This window comes from Dendrobates tinctorius, unplaced genomic scaffold (assembly GCF_039654945.1).
Source record: "Dendrobates tinctorius isolate UK_male_01 unplaced genomic scaffold, ASM3965494v1 ptg000046l, whole genome shotgun sequence".
In the NCBI taxonomy this organism is placed as follows: domain Eukaryota; kingdom Metazoa; phylum Chordata; class Amphibia; order Anura; family Dendrobatidae; genus Dendrobates; species Dendrobates tinctorius.
In genome coordinates, this window is record NW_027361714.1 from 1,957,315 (window position 1) to 1,977,913 (window position 20,599).

The 20,599-nt window shown below is 40.9% G+C and overlaps 1 protein-coding gene across 2 annotated transcripts; it reads left to right on the forward strand.

Moving 5' to 3' along the window:
* The first annotated feature begins 11,250 nt into the window (after positions 1-11,250).
* Positions 11,251-20,140, forward strand: LOC141089335 (uncharacterized). Of its 2 annotated transcripts, none has more exons than XM_073575655.1 (2): positions 11,251-11,536; positions 16,775-20,140. In XM_073575655.1, the coding sequence occupies exon 2, from the start codon at positions 16,781-16,783 to the stop codon at positions 19,436-19,438; it is 2,658 nt and encodes an 885-aa protein (XP_073431756.1). In that variant the 5' UTR covers positions 11,251-11,536; positions 16,775-16,780; the 3' UTR covers positions 19,439-20,140. The 2 variants fall into 2 exon arrangements, with proteins under 2 accessions (XP_073431756.1, XP_073431757.1); XM_073575656.1 differs by lacking the exon at positions 11,251-11,536 and adding an exon at positions 12,397-13,199.
* The last annotated feature ends 459 nt before the right edge of the window (positions 20,141-20,599 follow it).

The window sequence follows — 20,599 nt, forward strand, 5'->3', positions numbered from 1 at the left end:
CAGAAAGTGTGGCTTTCTACTAAAAATCTGAAACTGAGAGTCCCCTCTGGTAAACTGGCTCCCCGGTACACTGGGCCCTTTAAAATATCTCAGATAATCAACTCTGTTTCTGTCAAATTGGACCTCCCCCAGGCGATGAGAGTGCATAGGGTATTCCATGTTTCTCTCCTACAACCTTATGTTCCTCCAGTTTGTCCTGCTGACACACCTCCTGCTCCTATTGTACTTGGTCACCCCGAGTTTGAGGTAAGAAAGATCTTGGACTCCAGGAAAGTTCGTGGGGTCCTGCAGTACCTGGTGGACTGGAAGGGGTATGGCCCTGAGGAGAGGTCGTGGGTGTCTCATTCCGAGGTTCATGCCCCCAGGTTGTGTAGGAGGTTCCATGTCGATTTTCCTGAGAAGCCTTCCCCAGGTGAGGGTCCGGAGGCCCCTCATAAAGGAGGGGGTAATGTCAGGATTCGTACCGGGGTCTAGTCTGGGTTCCACAGCAAGTTTCGCTGCCTTACTGGCTGTGCCACACAGCCAGTCGGAATATTCAGTTTCTGATCAACTAGTTCTTTTTCGTTCATCATTCTTCCTCGTTCTGGTGATTGGCTGCTTCACTGTTTCCTGTTCGTATGTCCCGCCTTCTTCCTATTTAGCACTCCTCAGGGCTTTCACTCCTTGCCGGTGATTCTTTTGTGGTACGGATTCCTGCCTTCTCCACTGCGCTGCCCGGTACAACCTCTGACAGCCTCCCGGTCTCTTTTTCGTCTAAGTACCTCTGGACTCTAGCTTTCCGCTTTGTCTTTGCTGAAAGTTTAGTACTGTTTGGTGTGTTAGTTTTGGGTTTCGTGGATTAACCCTTCAGGTTCGTTCTCTCTTTAGTATCACTCTTGTAGTCCTCCTTGCTGCTGCTTGTCTCCCTTAGGTTGTCCAGCATTAATTCCACCCTCAGTTAACCCTCACTGTAGCTCCCTGCACTTACGCCGAGGAAGGGACCGCCGCCCAGTTGTCGCCCACCGGCTAGGGTGGGACTGGCAAGTAGGTAGGGTCAGCGGGGGGGTGGAGCTCAGTGGCACCCTCTTTCCCCGCCGTGTAGTGGAATCATAACACTCCATTGTCACAGGTCACGGATTACAAGGGGGTTCCGTACAGCCGCTTCCACAGGTGACTTCCGGACCCCACCCATTTCTGGGTTGGCTCAACTCCATCCATTTTGCAGCATTCGAAAGTGGAGGGCATGGTCCTCTCTCCTTTAGCTACACCCACCATAGGCAGGTCGGCATTGACAGGCATGCAGACTTTCACGCCCTTTCCAAGACACGCCCACGAAGGGCAGAGTCACATTTGTCGTTTTCTCTCATGACGCCACTCACCGCCATCTTTTTAACTGTCAGCTTAGTCACTGAGGCATTTTCAGTCCCACATAAAGGTTTAAGCATCTCCAGTAAAGTGGTCACTTTCTGTATTTCAGTCTCTACTCTCTTTGCGGCATCTCCGCATGACAGTTTGGCAATCCACATCAAATCTTCCAGAGTTTCCATAGCATCTGAGGCACTTGTCACTTCTCTCACATGTCTAGTCTCATCTTTTCTTGTCACATCAGCTTCATCTTTTCTTGTCACATCAGTTTAATCTTTTCCTGTCACATCTGTCATCTTTTCCTGTCACATCGACTTCATCTTCTACAGCACTCCCACGTTGCACGACTTTGGCATCCTGCCGACTATGCCAAGTGTAAGGGTTGGCCAGGACCATAGTTGTGGCTGAAGACTCCGGGGCAACGGTGTCCTGAACTCCCCTCACATAGACATGACAGCTTTCTGTCAGCATACATGAAGCTCCACTCTTCTTAGGGCTTTCTGTAATGTTCTGCATGTTCTTCTCAGACATTGTGGAACAAACAGTCACAGTCCCATTCAACTTTAGCAACAACAGCTTTACTCATTTTTGTACGCAGCACGTCCATTTTCTTTACAGTGGTTACCTCAGATTCCACAGTGCACAATTCTGTCACTTTCCCTATGCACTTTCCCTGTCTTCCTTCAGCATATCTCTGGGACGTCCCATCCCGTTCAGCATCACAGCATCCTCTCTGTCCAGCTTCACCATTTTTGGGAGTTCCCTTGTCTGTTTTGCCCCAGAGAAAAGGGCGTCTGCCCACATAGCAAGCTGCCTCATAGTGAGCGATCTGTGCTGCCGTACCACTGCCAACTGTCTCACTACCATCTATAGTGTAGTCATCTGCACTGCTATGTTCTGCACTGCTGTGAACTGTGCGGCTGTGATCTGCGCTGCTGTGTTCTGCAGTGTTGTCATCTGTGGCCCTCAGGCCCTGGACGGCTGGGCTCATGTCTTTAATGTTACGGAGCTGACTGCCCTGTCAGGGAACTCCCGCCCAACTGATTCAAATCTCAGCTGTTCCTCAGCTTATTGGCCGTTAGCGCCTCCTACTTTAACTATTTACAGGCTGAGTATGCGCTCCACCCCAATCAAGTGGCCTAACTAGAGTACTACGCTTTCCCTACAACTATAACAGTAGTTATACATAGCAATAACATAAATATACATTAAACTTTTATCCCTTAAGGTAATACACAGAATAGCGTAGCAGTACCTATGTGACACACACATAATGGTAATACACATGAACGTGTAGCAGTACCAGTAAAATACGAGAAAGAAGTAAAAGACAGAACAATAACATTTTTCATTCCCTTACATGGTGAATGAGGGACAGTGTTTTGTTTTTCTTTCTCTCTTTTTATGTTTTTCAGGTATCTATTTGTGGACTATGTCGAATTCAATGACCTAAGTCAAATTCCCGGGACTAAAGTGACCTGCAGGTTATTTTCAATAAAATAATAAATTGGTGAACCAGGTGTAAGGGGGTATAGAGGACAGTTTAAACCCTGCTCATGCTTCTATGTCTCTGCCAGTGTTGGTGTATTTAATATGTTCCATTGTATATGTCTGATAACTATATACTGTATATATAAGATCCTATTAGTCTATTTTGTCCTATTGTGCCTCCCCTAGTGGGCTAGTCTAAGCACTACACTTTCCTATATCTGTACAGTACTAGAACACATGTATTATACATCATAGCAGCATTATGATACAAGGCATTATACGACATATATATACTGTGTATATATATATGTCGTATAATGCCTTGCATGATAATGCTGCTATGATGTATAATACATGTGATCCAGTACTGTACAGATAAAGGGAAAGTGTAGTGCTTAGACTAGCCCACTAGGGGAGGCACAATAGGACAAAATAGACTAATAGGATCTTTAGTTACTTAGCAGGGGCCAACTCGGATAAGTTAGAGTGAGCTTCCTGGGTTGAAGTAGTAGGGCCTGGGAGCCTGGCTGGGGCAGTTGTGCCCACAACATTAAGGCAGAAGAGCCCAGCTTGTCAAGGGCCTAGAAGCCAATGATCACTTGAGAGGTGGAGGAATGCAGGACAGCATCAACATAGTGACAGCTAATTACGTGGTCAAAGGTCCGGGGCAAAACGGACAGGGAACTCCTGAAGTGGATTAGGCTGACCAGACAGAGTACTGCGGTACTGGAGGTGACAGTACGACCCTGTGATATTCCTGGAGGCGTAAGGGACAGCACAGGGAAAGGTAATGCTAAGCTTTGTGAAGGATCTTGTGCTGTACCTGTGACTGTACTGGATGAGCTGTGTAAAGAACTGACTAAAGTTGTTTGTTCAAAAATGGATCGGGACTCTGTCTGTCATTGTGTGCAGATGAAAGGGCAGAAGCCCTGGCAGATCAGAGAGGACCCTCAAGGAAAGGAGAGTGGGCTAAAAGGTACGCTACAACAGAGACAAAGTATTTATGTGATGTGAAGCCAGGGTACGATAAAGCACCCATTGAGAGCCACAACTACAACACTGGCCCCCGTTGCACAGGGAAAGTGTGGGGTGTATTTTTATTTTTGATTACTGGGTTATTAATGGGGGTGTTTGATAGACATTTCTCATTAGTAACACCAGAGCTTGATGCCAGCTAGTAATTTTGACAAATCTCATTTGACATGAACCCCAAGCTCCATTAACCCGATTGCCAATGCATTAGGGCAATCAAGAAGAGCAAGGCAAAGCACCAGAATTGGCGCAAATCATGTCATGTGCCACTTCTCGTGATACTGCTGGCTTGTATTTTTAGGCTGGGAAGGACCTTATAACTATAGTTGAGCGAATTTTTCAATATTTGGTTCGGATTATGTTCGGCGGCGAATATGGTTTTTGCAATATTCACCAAACATAACCGACCGTCATTGGAGTCAATGGGAGTAGAAATTAGCACATACTGTATGTTTGGAAATAATGAGACATAAATTCACCACTTATAGGGTACAATGACACCTGTATGCGGCTCAGCATTTCTCCGAAGGAAAGACCCTGAGGTGTGTGTGATGTCATTGCTGGTGTCATTGAGTATATCCATCTTGTTTGTCTTGCAATTTGATGTGTAAAATCAGCTGAAAAACAGTGGTGTAATGTATACTTTTACTGCATCTTTACTTATTGATGCTTTTAACATTTTTACCTTCCAAACTGACATTGTTGGCATCTGTTTCTTGTTATGATTATGTTTTTTTAAGTTTGTGAAAGGTAAACATACAACATTGAAACTCTAAAGGGCCAATCTCAAGGGTATTCGGGTCTTTAAAAGGAACCATTTATGCTCCATATGGATATGCTGCATGGAGGGACCTATCTTGGGAGCTGTTACATGGCATTATACTAACCTATCTAGATTTCACGTCCAACCTATGTACTGGAGCATCTTATTATCATATAAGAGCCACTATGATCGTATCTAGATGCCAAGTATTGACATTCTGTATATATCTTTAACTGATGAATTTATGATGAATTTACGCAGTATGTACTCCAATGAACCTATTTTAGGGGAAATAAATTGAATATAGAATACTTTGTACATTTGGTTTTATTAATTTGGGATTGGATTGAACATGGCTCCTTATGTACATTTGGCTAAGCTAATTTTCTAATATTGCACTGATCATGCTCGTGTGAATATGATTATATTTTGTAGCATTACCTTGTTTCTTTTGCCTATGATTATTTAACCTTTCACGGGACATTTTGACACATTGTGAATAAGGATTGATACACCCCAATGGGTCCCTGTGGCATCATTTTGGCCTTTGCATGTGACTTTTGCCACTGTCTTGGGTTGTGCTGCATGTGTTTTGCGTTGGCCATTAGACATTGGATTGCCTCTATACATACATATAGGGTGTAAAAGGAGAAACTAGGGTGAGATGACGTTTAGCGGGTGTGCCATTTGCGTAATTCAGGGTGCTAGGTAGGGCCAACATTAGTCTAGTAATAGGGTAATTCATTCCCTTTACACTACTTGGGAGCAAGACCTCCCTCTATTCAGTATTTTATCCCCACCTTTCTGTTTTGTCCAAACTATTACAGAAAGTTTCTCCATTTTAATTGTATATTGGCTATAGCTTTGGGGATAGATAGGAAACAAGTATATCTTGATTTTATTTATCAAATTTTCATTTTTTTTTATGCAAAATAACGTCTCATATTAAAATACAGATAATTGTTTATGTGCATGTTTCTCTCGTTATCGCACATTACAGATTCTACTTACCGTATAATATACTAGATGTGTGCCCGATGCTATCGCATCGGCAGGGCAGTAACATCACGATGGCGGCAGCTTTGTGGCGCTGGGGGTAGCGGGCTACCCACTTCCGTGCTGTCACAACAGGCAGGAAAGACGTTGTTTTGCGGCCTGTGCTGGAGATGGTGTGCGGCGCCACCAGAGGGTGGCCGTACCCAATCTTCAGCACAGGCCTCAAGCCGTGGTCTTTCCTGCCGGCTTTGACTGCACGGAGGTGGGTGGGCAGGCAGCGGCGGGATCCGGCGCGTGTAGTCAGGCGGTGGGTCCTGGCATAGTCTGGAGGCGGCATCCCTCTCTTTACTCCCCCCTTATTACGCCCTCTCGTTACACCCCTCTCACAGTTGGCAGGAAAGACGTTGTTTTGTGGCTTGTGTTGAAGATGGTGTGCAGCGCCGCCAGAGGGTGGCCGCACCCAATCTCCAGCACAGGCCTCAAGCTGAGGTCTTTCCTGCCGGCTGTGACTGCATGGAGGTGGGTGGGAAGGCAGCGGTGGGAAGCGGCGCGTGTAGTCAGGAGGTGGCTCCTGGCAGGGGTCCAGCGGCGCCATCCCCCTCATTACTCCCCCCTCATTACACCCTTTCATTACACCCCCTCATTACACCCTCTCATTGTATCCCCCTTCATTACACCCCTATCGTTATACCCCCTCGTTACACCTTTTTACAGCCTCATGATCGCAGCGGCGGCCTGGATCCGAGCGGCAGCTGGGATCCAAGTGGTGGGTGGGATCCAAGCAGCAGCCGGGATCGCAGCGGCGTTCGGGATCGCAGCGGCAGCCTGGATCTGAGCGGCACCTTGGATCCCAGTGGCAGTTGGGATCGCAGCGGCGGCCTGGATCTGAGCGGCCGCTGGGATCCCAGCGGCGGTCAGGATCGCAGCAGTGACCTGGATCCGAGCGGCGGATGGGATCGCAGTGGCGTTCGGGATCGCCGCTGCATCCTGGATCTGAGCGGCATCACTTGGGTGTTCCAAAATGGCAGTTGGCGTACTTCTGGTGTGGCACGGTGGATTGTGGGATTCGGGGACATCCAGACGGAAGCGGATGATTGACAATTTAAGGCAATTATATATATATATATATATATAGAAGGTATAGAACGAGTATTCACACTGGTTTGAGGGCAGAGAGTCAAATGACCTCTTGGGTCTACGGTTGCCACAGTGCAACCTCCTTCTCCTCCCAAGTGGGTAGCCTCTCAATGCCAGCTTCCTTGGAAGACATGCCCAGGGATGGTGAAGGCTGTAATGTTTCCTCCATATCCATTTCCTCCCCAAAATTATTGCTAGTTCTGTAAAAAAAAAATTAGAATGTGTTTAGTTAAAAAAGTAACATGTTTAACCCCTTTACCCTCAAGGGTGGTTTGCACGTTCATGACCTGGCCAATTTTTACAATTCTGACCACTGTCCCTTTATGAGGTAATAACTTTGGAATGCTTCCATGGATCCCGGTGATTCTGACATTGTTTTCTCGTGACATATTTTACTTCATGTTAGTGGTAAAATATAATTGATATAACTTACGTTTATTTGTGAAAAAAATGGAAATTTGGTGAAAATTTTGAAAATTTTCCAAATTTGAATTTTTATGCCCTTAAATCACAGAGAATTGGAAACCAAAAACCTTATAACTAACGTTTCCCACATGGTTACTTTACATCAGAACAATTTGGGAACCAAAATTTTTTTTTGTTAGAAAGTTATAAAAGTTAAAAGTTGACCAGCGATTTCTCATTTTTACAACACCATTTTATTTTTAGGGACCACATCACATTTGAAGTCACTTTGAGGGGTCTATATTATGGAAAATACCCAAAAGTGACACCATTCTAAAAACTGCACCCCTCAAGGTGCTCAAAACCACAAAACCACATTCAAGAAGTTTATTAACCCTTCAGGTGCTTCACAGGAATTTTTTGAATGTTTAAAAAAAATGAACATTTAACTTTTTTTTTCACAAAAAAATTACTTCAGGTCCAATTTTTTTATTTTACCTAGGGAAACAGGAGAAATTGGACTGCAAAAAGTTATCGTGCAATTTTTTCTGATTACGCTGATGCCTGATATGTGGGGGGGAACCACTGTGTCAGCGCATGGCAGAGCTCAGAAGGGAAGAAGCGCCGTTTGACTTTTTCAGCGCAAAATTGGCTGGAATTCACATTGGACGCCATGTCACGTTTGGAGAGCCCCTGATGTGCCTAAACAGTGGAAACACCCCACAAGTGACCCCATTTTGGAAACTAGACCCCCCAAGGAACTTATCTAGATATGTGGTGCGAATTTTGAACCCCCAAGGGCTTCACAGAAGTTTATAACGTACAGCCGTACAATTAAGAAAATCATATTTTTTCCACAAAAATGAACTTTTCACCCCCAATTTTTATTTTCCCAAGGTAACAGGACCCCAAAAGTTATTGTGCAATTTGTCCTGAGTATGCTGATACCCCACATGTGGGGGTAAACCACTATTTGGGCGCATGGCAGAGCTCGGAAGGGAAGCAGCGCCATTTGACTTTTTTGGCTGGAATTGAGATTGAACGCCATGCCACGTTTGGGAAAACCCCTGATGTGCCTAAATAGTGGAAACCCCCACAAATGACACCATTTTGGAAACTAGGCCCCCCAAGGAACTTATCTAGGTGTGTGGTGAGCACTTTGAACCCCCAAGGGCTTCACAGAAGTTTATAACGCCCGGGCGTGGAAATAAAAAAATCATATTTTTTCCACAAACATGATCTTTTAGTCTCCAATTTTTGAATTTTCCCAAGGGTAACAGGAGAAATTGGACCAAAAAAGTTGTTGTCCAATTTGTCCTGTGTACGCTGATACCCCATATGTGGGAGAAAACTACTGTATGGGCACACGTCGGGGCTTGGAAGGGAAGTAGTGACATTTTGGAATGCAGACTTTGATGGAATGCTCAGCGGGTGTCATGTCGCGTTTGGAGAGCCTCTGATGTGCCTAAACTGTTGAAATCCCCCCACACGTGACCCCATTTTGGAAACTAGACCCCCCAAGGAACTGAAATAGATGTGTGGTGAGCACTTTGAACACCCAAATGCTTCACAGAAGTTTATAACGTAGAGCCATAATAATTAAAAAAAATCATATTTTTTTCCACAAAAATGATATTTTTGCCCCCAATTTTTTATTTTCCCAAGGGTAACAGGACAAACTGGACCCCAATAGTTGTTGTGCAATTTGTCTTGAGTAGGCTGATACCCCATATGTGGGGGTAAACCACTGTTTGGGCGCATGGCAGAGCTTGGAAGGGAAGAAACACCGTTTGACATTTTCAACGCAGAATTGGCTGGAATTGAGATCAGATGCTATGTTGCGTTTGGAGAGCACCTGATGTGCCTAAACAGTGGAAACCCCCCCCAATTTTAACTCCAACCCTAACCCCAACACACCCCTAACCCTAGCTCTAACCCTAGCCCTAACCCTAATGGAAAAATGGAAATAAATTCATTTTTTATATTTTATTATTTTTCCCTAACTAAGGGGGTGATAAAGGGGGGTTTGATTTACTATTTATGGCAGGTTTATATGATTGGCAACTGTCATATGCTATACGCTTTTTATTGTAAAAATAGTTTTTGCATCACCACATTTTGAAAGCTATAATTTTTCCATATTTTGACCCACCGAGTCATGTGAGGTCTTATTTTTTGCGGGACAAGTTGACGTTTTAATTGGTACCATTTTCGGGCATGTGACATTTTTTGATCACTTTTTATTACAATTTTTGGGACACAGAATGAACAAAAACCAGAATTTCATTAATTTCTTTTGGGGGGTGCGTTTACACCGTTCCGCGTGTGGTAAAATTGTTAAAGCGGTTTTATTCTTCGGGTCAGTACGATTACAGCGATACCTCATTTATGTAATTTTTTTTGTTTTTACGTTTTGGCGCTTTTATGCAATGAAAACCATTTTATATAAAAAATAATTATTTTTGCATCACTTTATTCTGTGGGCTATAACTTTTTAATTTTTTCACTGATGTGTGGCGGCTCATTTTTTGTGGGACAAGATGATGTTTTCAGCTGTACCATGGTTATTTATATCCGGCTTTTTGATCACACGTTATTGCCATTTTTTTCGGCGGTATGTTGATAAAGCATTGTTTTTTGCTTTGTTTTTTTATTTTTATTTTTTAAATTGTTTACTAAAGGGGTTAACTAGTGGGACAGTTTTATAGGGCTGGTCATTACGGACACAGCAATACTAAATATGTGTACTTTTATTGTTTTGGTTTTTTTTTATTTCCAAAAAATGAATTTATTAGGGAATATTTCTTTTTTAATTTATTTAGGGATTTTTTTATAAATTATTTTTACACTTTTATTACTTTATTTTATTGTCTCAGGGGGGACATTACTGTAATGTGTCAGATCTCTGATCTGACAGTTTGGACAGCCACTCTGTCAGAGCTGCACAGGCTTCCTCTGTGCCTGCACTGAGGAAGCTGCCTCTCTGCAGGCCCCTGAAGGCCCCCGCGGCCATCTTGCCATCTTGCAGGGAAGGAGACCATTGGACAACGCGGCACATCGCGCTGCTCCGGGGGTCTCAGGGAATCACGGAGGGAGTCCCCTCCCTGCCGATGCTTCCCTAATCCCCCGGTACACTGCGATCATGTTTAGTGCCGGGTGTCAGCTGTGATAATCAGCTGACATCCGGCCGCTATCAGCGGCGCCCTCCCCCGGAGCACTGCTGATCGCTTAGACGTACTATCCCGTCCCCAGTCTTATGGGCCCGGGGACCTTGGATGGGATAGTATGTCTCATGTCAGAAAGGGGTTAACCACATATACATGGTTTAAGTTTCTTTTACACACAACAAACTGTTTACCACTGGCAATCAAGTGTACCTCATATCTTGCCTCAAACGTTTTAGGGGGTGGGGGTGTACAGTGTCACTGTAAGGTCCCATTACTTTATTGCTTGTGAGTGTAAAATATCAGTATTTCTATAATAAAAAATATATAGATTAATTCTCTCATACAGAATCTAGCTAACAGGCTTTGCTTACTTTAGAGAAGTGACTGACTTATCCTGAGTGCCTTGGCTCACACAGCTGTCTCTCTTGTCATATGTATAGGTCAAAATAGTCAAAGCTGTCAAAATGTGACTATTTAGAGATAATGAATGGTTCTAAAGATCTCAGACTTTAGGCTTAAATATCTCAGACTAAGGTAATGCATAAATAACTGTATGCATATTGTTAAAATAACTACGGTTCACTTAATATGGAAGAAGTTATGAGCATAGTGGCAAGCCACCATATGTGGTTGTAGTTTATAGGTCAGAATAGTATATAAAGCTGGCCTAACTCTTGTTCAGGAGATCTCATATCCCTTGAGACTCTCGAACACCCGGACAGCTGCTCAAGACTATATGTAAGAACAATGCTCGTTTTCTCTTCAAATAATTATTGCATGTCATGAACTTACTTTTCTTCATTTTTGTAATCACTTTTTGAATGAACAATTAAAAACAAGATTTATTTTATCCTCAACATTGCTTTTACTTTTTGATTCTCAACCGTGCAAGAAGAAGAAGATATATATATATATATTTTTCTACATTTTGGCGAGCCTTAGCCAGACTGATCTTTTGTGCTAATTTTGGCTGGCATTCCTTCCTCGATTGTGCAAGGGGGGAGCACGAACTCTGCTAAAAAACCACCTGTTGTACAAGCTTCCTCAGGAATTCCACTATTTCACGGCACAAAGGATCACACTGAACCTGAAGACGACGGGTGAGGATCGTAAAGAGCTGCATGCGTCTCATCCAGACGGAGATCTGAGGATTGCATAAGGACACAGAGGACCATCCATTGACGGGAAAGACTCTCAATAGGTGAGAAAAAAATATAATGGATTTTATACATGATTATGCTAAGAAAAGTAACATAGATTTCAAGTTTGTTCATAATCATACGGATGCCCAATTATGGTCTAGTTTGTATAATCAATGTGAGGCAGAAAATGTTAAAATTGACAAAAGGTTTTTCTCAGTAAGAAAATTACAAAGGAAACTTCAGAATGTTATGCAGCTAGTTCATGTGTATAATAGCTTAGTCTTTGAGAAAACTGAACCTAACACCTATAAAACATGTATTGTCACACAAGACATTAATCACACTGACACACCAGGTGACACACAAGAGTCTGACGGGGATTACTTTGATTGTCCAAATTGTTTGATTTTGTCAGAGCATATAGAACAATTGGAAGATCAAATAGATACCAGGACAGAGTTATTGTCTAAATTACGACAAGATATAAAAAGGGTTTCTGCTAACACAAGATCAACAGGTAAACAGGAGGACAGTGCTGCTGCCTCTTCATTTATACCAAATATGCAAAATCCAGATGCTTCAGTAGAGGAATTAGAGGCAGTAGAATTACAACGGAAAAAATTACATGACAGAGCAGCACGCATTAATCTGAAAATACACGATCAGCTAATGAAAATTGTAAAAGACATTCCAAATTACAATGATAAGATGGACGCCTTTTATAATGCGGACACTTTTGAATCAAACACAGACAAATACAATCTGAATGATGAGCAAAAGAATAAAATATTCAAAGTTTGGTTACCTTCACATATGGGAAAAAGATTACAGACCACACCCAGATTAAATGATGAGAATTAAATGGCACATAGTACAAAAGAAGACAGACTTAGACAATTAGTATTGTTTACAACTGGAGAAGACATGCCTACAGTTGATATTTTAGGGAGTTTACAAACAAATATTTCTGAAGACCCATTCTCTTTTTTGGTAAAGTTTGAACAGGCCTATAGGATGGTAATGGATCTCAGGCCTCACGAAGAGCCAGCATCCATGATCAAATTTTTTGTAAAGAAGTTCAAGTACTTAGATCCTGCCTCAGTGCAATTGGCTAACACTCAGCCATCATTGCAAGAAGCAACAGTTTTTATTGACAGAATAAGGAGATCCATGAAACAAAATCAGGTCAAGGCTAAAATAGCGGTAGTTCATGAGAAGGAAGACAGTCAACTGAAACCTAGAGCCACAGTATTCTCCAAGAGCAGGGATTACATTGAGCATAGAGGTAAAAATACTACACAAAGGAACAATATCCATTGTTATTTTTGTGGTATACCTGGACACTTGAAGTGGCAGTGCAGGAAATTTTTGAGAGCAGAATCAGAGATGGGTACACAAGGAACAGGTAAGCTTGGAAGGGAAAACGGACTCATGCCAAAATCATACACCACACCTTCCGCACCTGCATTACAATTATCTGCACCTGCTCATACTGCCAACAGACAAACACAGTCACCATATGCACCATTAATCAGACAGATCAGAGAAATGACAGTGAAGGAAACAGAGTCAAGGGATAGAATTCCAAGGTCTTTTAAAAAGGACACTGGTCTTCTCCCATCTCCTTCATCTTTCTGACAATCACAGACTATTCCTGTACCACATCCATTGGAATTTGTGACTCGAGTTACATTGGATGACTGTGGAAGACCATTTATCAAAGTAAGTTTAGCAGGCCAGAATGTTGTATTTCTCATTGACACAGGAGCTCAGTTAAGTGTTACAAACCTTGATTTGAAGCTAAACCCAGATTCACCAGTTTGTACAATTGTCGGTTTCAGTGGAAAAGGTGGAACTAAAGCAACCTTAGTTCCCAATGTGATTTTGGAAATACCTAGTTCTTTCAAAACAGAAATTGACATCTGGTATTGTCGTGACTCTGAAAATATACTTGGCACAGATTTTATGCAGAAATTCGGATGGGTAGTTGACCTAGGAAATCAAGTGATCTGGAAAGATTCCAATGGTTGTAAACCGGTAGTCATTGATCCTAATGATTATAGCCATGTTGGAAGTATTTGCTTGAATGATGTGGTGTCATCTGACCATTTGTGGCCTGACACTAATGATGACAAGGTATTGACAGAAATTGTACAGCTTTTTCCTTCTCTTTGGGCTCAGTTCAGGAATCAGGTTGGAACAATGAAAGACGTTATCGTGAATGTGGAGGGGCGTGATCCCCCGCCACAGCGTCAGTATAAATTGCCTCCAGAATCAATTGACTCTATGTCAAAGATCATACAGGAATTGTTAGATCAAGGTGTTATCCGAAAGGCTAATTCTGTAAGTAACAATCCTTTGTGGTGTGTTTTGAAATCTGATGGTTCTTATCGAATGATATTGGATTTACGGATGTTCAATAAGCATACACCCAATGTCGCACCAATTGTGGCAGATACTCATGACATGATGGCAAGGTTAAATGCAAAGGCCAAATATTTTTCTGTACTGGACATTAGCAATGGTTTTTTCAGTATACCTCTTGAAAAGAGTTGTCAGTATAAGTTTGCATTTACTTTCTTGGACGAGCAATATCTGTTTTGCAGGTTACCTCAAGGAGCACATTTGTCACCTAGTGTTTTTCATCAGGCATTGGCAAAGGTATTATCCAGATTTTCGAGGCCTGATTGCATTTTGCAATATGTGGATGATATTTTATTGTCTACAGAGGATAAAGAGACACATGTTTCTCTTCTGACAGAATTGTTTGAGTTGCTGCATGATGCAGGGTTGAAATTGAACACCAAAAAGGTCAAATTAATGCAGACTGAGGTCAGATTTTTAGGGGTGCTGTTGAGTCCAGGAAAAAGGCAGCCACTGCAGGAAAGAATTGAGGCAATTGCTTCCCTACCAATTCCGACATCACACAAGGCATTGAGACATTTTTTAGGTCTTATGAATTATTCAAGGGATTTCATTGAGAATTTTGCAGATAAGGCCAGATCTTTATATGATCTTTTGAAAGGTGAAAACAGTGATTACTTTGGTCCTTGGGGTGATGAACAGCAAACCTCATTTGAACAATTGAAAATGAATTTACAAAATGCACCTGCTTTGTCCACAGTAGATCCTTCGGCTCCATTTGCTTTGCAAGTGCATACATCAGGAACATCTGTTTCTGCTGTATTGCTGCAATTACAGGGAGAAGAGTGGAGAATTTTGGGCTATTTTTCAAAACTTCTCTCACCTGTTGAAAAAGGTTTTGAGACCTGTGCAAGACACTTGGTAGGTGTGTACTTTGCAGTCAAAGCAACCGAACATATTGTCGGGTTCAACAAAATCATTTTGCAAACTCCTCACTCTACACTAAAACTTCTCTTTGAGAATAATATCCCAGGTGTGTCACATCAGAGATTTGCTCATTGGTTATTGTCATTGTCTCCCAAACAAATTGAGGTAGATTACAAGGCCAAATATGTTCTTCCTCAGCTGATGCAATATGAAGGACAAACTCATGATTGTTTACAGTCTTTTCAGGATCCAAGTCCATCACTTTTCAGACGGAAAGCAGAGGTAACAGACGAACCAATTTTTGTAGATGGTTCCAGATTCTATTCAGATGGGCACTATTATTCAGGATATGCCATTTTTTATCCCAACAGAGGACAGGTTGTGAAGCACAAATTACCGAGTCATTTTTCAGCTCAAAGAGCAGAGCTAGAAGCAGTAAAAATGGTACTACAGCTGAATGAAGCAGATGATCAGTGTCCCATTGTGATCTACAGTGATAGCTCTTATGTTGTAAGATCACTGACAGATTACTTGTCAGTTTGGGAAAAAAGAGGTTATGTAGATTCATCTAATAAGACTCTTGTTCACAGTGACACACTGAAGACAATTTTCAGGATAGCATCAAAAAACCCTAATGGTTTTGCTATTGTCAAGGTTCCGGCCCATAAAAAATCTGATGATGAATTATCTGTTGGAAATGCAACCGCAGATATGCTAGCCAAAGAGGCAGCCCTGACAGGAGAAGAGATGTTTGAACCTGAACCTCTCGAGGTTTCAGCAGTTCAAAGAACAGACACGCATATCCCTTCTTTTGCGGAAGAACAAGAAAAAGACTCATCTCTTGTTGCTTCCCGGGTTGATCCAAAACCTCCCTTTGTTTGTGAAAACGGGGTTTTGTGTCATGACTTAAACGGGGAGTTGCGTCCTGTTGTCCCAAGACATCTACAGGTTGAGTTCACAAAATACAATCATGAAAGTTTGGGTCATTTGGGCCAACAAAAATTGTTAGGCATTCTCAGAGAGAAATTTTACTGGGAAAAGATGGAAGAGACAGTGCAAAGTGTTGTTCAATCATGTCTCATTTGTGCCCAAATTAATCCAAGACCAAAAGGACAGAAACCGCCACTACTCCGAATCGCACCTGCAGAGGGTCCATGGTCTACGTTACAAATCGACTACATTGGACCGTTACCATCAGGTAAAAATGGTCTCAGGTATGCATTGGTTGTGGTAGATGTTTTTTCTAAGTGGGTTGAAATTTTACCTGTTAGGAAAGATGATGCTTTGTCTACAGCTAGAGCATTAGTTAATCATGTCTTTTGTACTTGGGGGATCCCAAGAATGATCACCTCTGATCGAGGAAGTCACTTTACAGGAAAAATTATGCAAGCCGTTTGTGCTATTCTAGGGGTACGACAACAGTTTCATGTACCCTACCATCCACAGTCTGCTGGTATTGTGGAAAGGATGAATAGAACAATAAAATCCAGAATTGCCAAGATGTTATTGGACAAAGGCAATACTTGGGTTGATGCAGTACCTTTTGTACTGTTGAGTGTAAGAGGAACAACCTCTGCCACAACTCAGTTTACTCCTTTTGAACTGATGACAGGAAGAAAAATGCCATTGATTTTTCCTCATGAACCATTTTTGTCTACACCACAAAAAGATGCTGTTGCAAGGTCCAAATGGTTGCAATTGTTGCAGGAAAATTTGAAAACGATTCTTCCACATGCTGCATCAAGAATGCAGAGAATGGAGCCACCATATGTATCCAAATTCAAGAAAGGGGCTCCAGTGATGATTAAAACTTTCAGGAAGAATGGACCTTGGGAAAGTAATTGGGAAGGTCCCTTTGAAATTATCGAAACCATGGGACAAGTGATGATTCTTGTGCAACGAGCATCTAAGGTGGTTAAAAATACCCGCAGACAACAAAAATTGTGGGTACATGTTGATCAATGCAAACTGTATATTGCAAAATAATGATACTGCATTTCTTTTAGGAAGAAATGGATTCCAATAAGAACTGGAATATGAAACTCCACGTCTTTGACGGAAGGGATTCAACACCAATCCTTCAGGAGAAAAAGACATTTCCCAGGAAAAGCTACTATCTGATGGGAATCACATTTCTGCTGTTTTGTACTGTTTCAACTGTGATCTACGCTGAAGATATTTCACACCATGGAACAAATACTAGTGAAGTGAAGGAACTTTTCAAAGGAACTTTACATCCAAGGAAACCAAGAGGAACGAATCTACAAAGCTTAATAGATGAGGACATACCGGACGATTCAGTAGATATTACTGGAAACATTTGCATGGGTTTTGGTGCAAAATGCTGTATTGAGCTACACTTTATACATGACACTGACATAATATTACATGCAGCCACAGGACCTAAGACGAAGTTCACACAGTTACAAGGAGATTATATACACAATAATAAGACAGGCACATGGGAATGTAGTCCTACAGATGTGTTATTCTGGAATATAGAGATAAGAGGTGAAGAGAGAGCTGTGTGGTCAGGAGATATTACAAATGATATGATCGCAAAAGGGAAAGTTGAAACATCCAAAACAGATGCTTGGTTAAGGACACAACTATTTGGGAAAGTTTTAGATCCTGCATTTCTTTCTATTACAGAAGGAGACGAGGATTGGGTAAAAACATGGAATTTTCAGATAACCAGAGAACCAGTACAAGTACAGGTATCTGTAGTTTTTACAGTTTCAAATACTATAGCTCCAGAAGTAAGGGTTACACCACAAGCAGTATATAGTCAAGAAAATATGTCTCCTTTATTACTAAAATGCAGCACGAGGTTAGAGCTACCTTCAGAATCTTTGTTAATATGGACCAAAGATAAATCATTTTTGGGAAGTTTTTCAAATGGTCCAACAAATGTTATACACAGAGGTCAATCCGGTAACGTGAGATGGTTAAATAAGGATTTTATTTTTTCTGTAGATAATCCATCTACTAAGGATTCTGGACTTTACCAATGTTGCATTTTAACGAAATATAACTACAAACAATGTAGAGATGTAAAGGTAAATATATGGTCAGCAGTAGATAATGTATGCACACAGACAAGATTTCAACCATCTACTCCTTTTCAGATCAATCAGTTCCAAACTAAACCTCTGTTACGAGATGGAGTGTTTCTGACCATGGTATGGACTTTTAACATGTCTAACTGGAAAATCTCTTCTAGATATCCCCAGTGTCAACCACATCTCACTAACATGGAGATGGGAATAGAACAATGGTTTGGGAAAAGAACTTCAACACAGGTTAGAAGTAAGAGGGGAGTGTTAGAAGGTATTTTGGGGGGATTAGGAACAGTAGGACGTTTAATTAACACTATGGACATTCATACACTTAAATCAGATCTGGAAAATATTGGGTATATTGGAGGAAAAGGGGTAAAGATTCAGAAAAGCTTGAATCAAGTCCTTGAAAAGATGGTTTTGAACACTGCTACTGTATTGGGATCTTCTGTATCACATCTTCAAGATGCTACTTTAGCTTTAATGGAAAGTGAACAGGAATCTCAAGTGGCCAAAACATGTCTAGAAATTCAGATTGAATATTCCACCAATCTGAAAATGATTGCACAAGCCTTACAAAGTGGAATTACCCCTTTAGGGCTAATAAGAAATTTGCCCATAGAATATAACTTTGCGTTAAACCATACAGATTTGTGGGTAAATAAGTGGTTAGGATGTGAACAGAACATTTGTGTAGGAACATCATTGATTCCAGTGTCAGGAAGAGAAGAAACCCTGGTTCCTATAGGTGTTCTGGGAATTCCTGTCAGTCCTACACAATTGTTATATTATCAATTACAGTACACAGATTTTGCATTTGATGATACAAACATTGAACAATTAGACATTTCGTCATGCTTAAATTTTGTTTCCAAGGTAATGTGTCTACCTGGACAGGATAAAGTCATTTATCATTCATGTTTCCATAATCATACTTCTTGTCATGCCAGAGTTGAGAATGTCCACACGATACATGACTTGGTGACACCAGTAAGCGCTAACAAAACTTGTTTCCAAGTCATGTCAGGAAAAGAAGCAGTTTCTGCATTCTTCTCATCTTGTGTACATGTCGAAAATCTGACAATGGGTTTATATTGTATTGAGGGAAATGTTAAAACTCTCACAAAGAGGGAAGGAAGTATTAATATTACGTCAATAAGCTCAAGACGTCTGAAAATCCTTCCGATCCAGTTCAATTTGTCACAAGTTAATAAATTCCCTTGGGATTTGTGGACAAATGAGATAAAGAAAGACAAGGGTTTATTAAATCTGCTGACAAAACAATTAAAAGAAGCTGAAATTGTATTTAGACATGAACAAGGTAATCTAAATGATATTGAACATGAATGGACGAGTATGTCAGGCTCATCTTGGTGGAGAAATTTAGGAAAATCTGTAACTAGTTGGTCACAGTCTTCAGCGAAAATGGCAGCAGGAAATGTATTGTCTAATCCGATCGTTATTTTATTTATCATAGTTTTGCTGTGTATAATATATCAAATAATTATTATGTGTAAAATTAGGAGAATTTATAAGAATATAAAGATAGAAATGAAAAAGGAAGATGATATTTTAAGAGAGATGTTAAAACGAAAAAATATAACTCTCTGATCTAATTTTTGTTTTTACAATAGGTTTGAAAATTCAGATGACATTCAGGGCAGATGGTGATACAAGGTTTTCAGAATAAAGAATGAATGTGATACGAATGGTGAGAGAATGAGTTAGGATTGATTATGATATGTCTCAAATCATAATCAGGGGGGACTGTAAAATATCAGTATTTCTATAATAAAAAATATATAGATTAATTCTCTCATACAGAATCTAGCTAACAGGCTTTGCTTACTTTAGAGAAGTGACTGACTTATTCTGAGTGCCTTGGCTCACACAGCTGTCTCTCTTGTCAAATGTATAGGTCAAAATAGTCAAAGCTGTCAAAATGTGACTATTTAGAGATAATGAATGGTTCTAAAGATCTCAGACTAAGGTAATGCATAAATAACTGTATGCATATTGTTAAAATAACTACGGTTCACTTAATATGGAAGAAGTTATGAACATAGTGGCAAGCCACCATATGTGGTTGTAGTTTATAGGTCAGAATAATATATAAAGCCGGCCTAACTCTTGTTCAGGAGATCTCATATCCCTTGAGACTCTCGAACACCCGGACAGCTGCTCAAGACTATATGTAAGAACAATGCTCGTTTTCTCTTCAAATAATTATTGCATGTCATGAACTTACTTTTCTTCATTTTTGTAATCACTTTTTGAATGAACAATTAAAAACAAGATTTATTTTATCCTCAACATTGCTTTTACTTTTTGATTCTCAACCGTGCAAGAAGAAGAAGATATATATATATATTTTTCTACAGTGAGGCTTTCATGCATTGAAAATTGATCCATAATGGGTACCATACCTACAACTAGTGTTGTTTGAAAAATAGAAATTACTAATGCAAGATACTTAAAGTACATTTGGTCTCTTTGCCACAGTCACTAAATCCACAATGGTCAATAAATTATTGTTAGGAATATATTTTATGTTGGGTATGTAGAAATTACATGACACTAAATGTAGCCATGCATTCAAAGAGATATGAAGCTCACAACATTTTGAAAACTGTGAAAGGAACAGGAACAGGAACATCACATAGTGTGAAAACAAGCACCTGATACAAATGCAAATCATATGTCCACACGCAAAATGTTCAGCATGTGGTCAGATCTTTTTTCAGAAAGTTTTATGGAAATGATATGAGCACA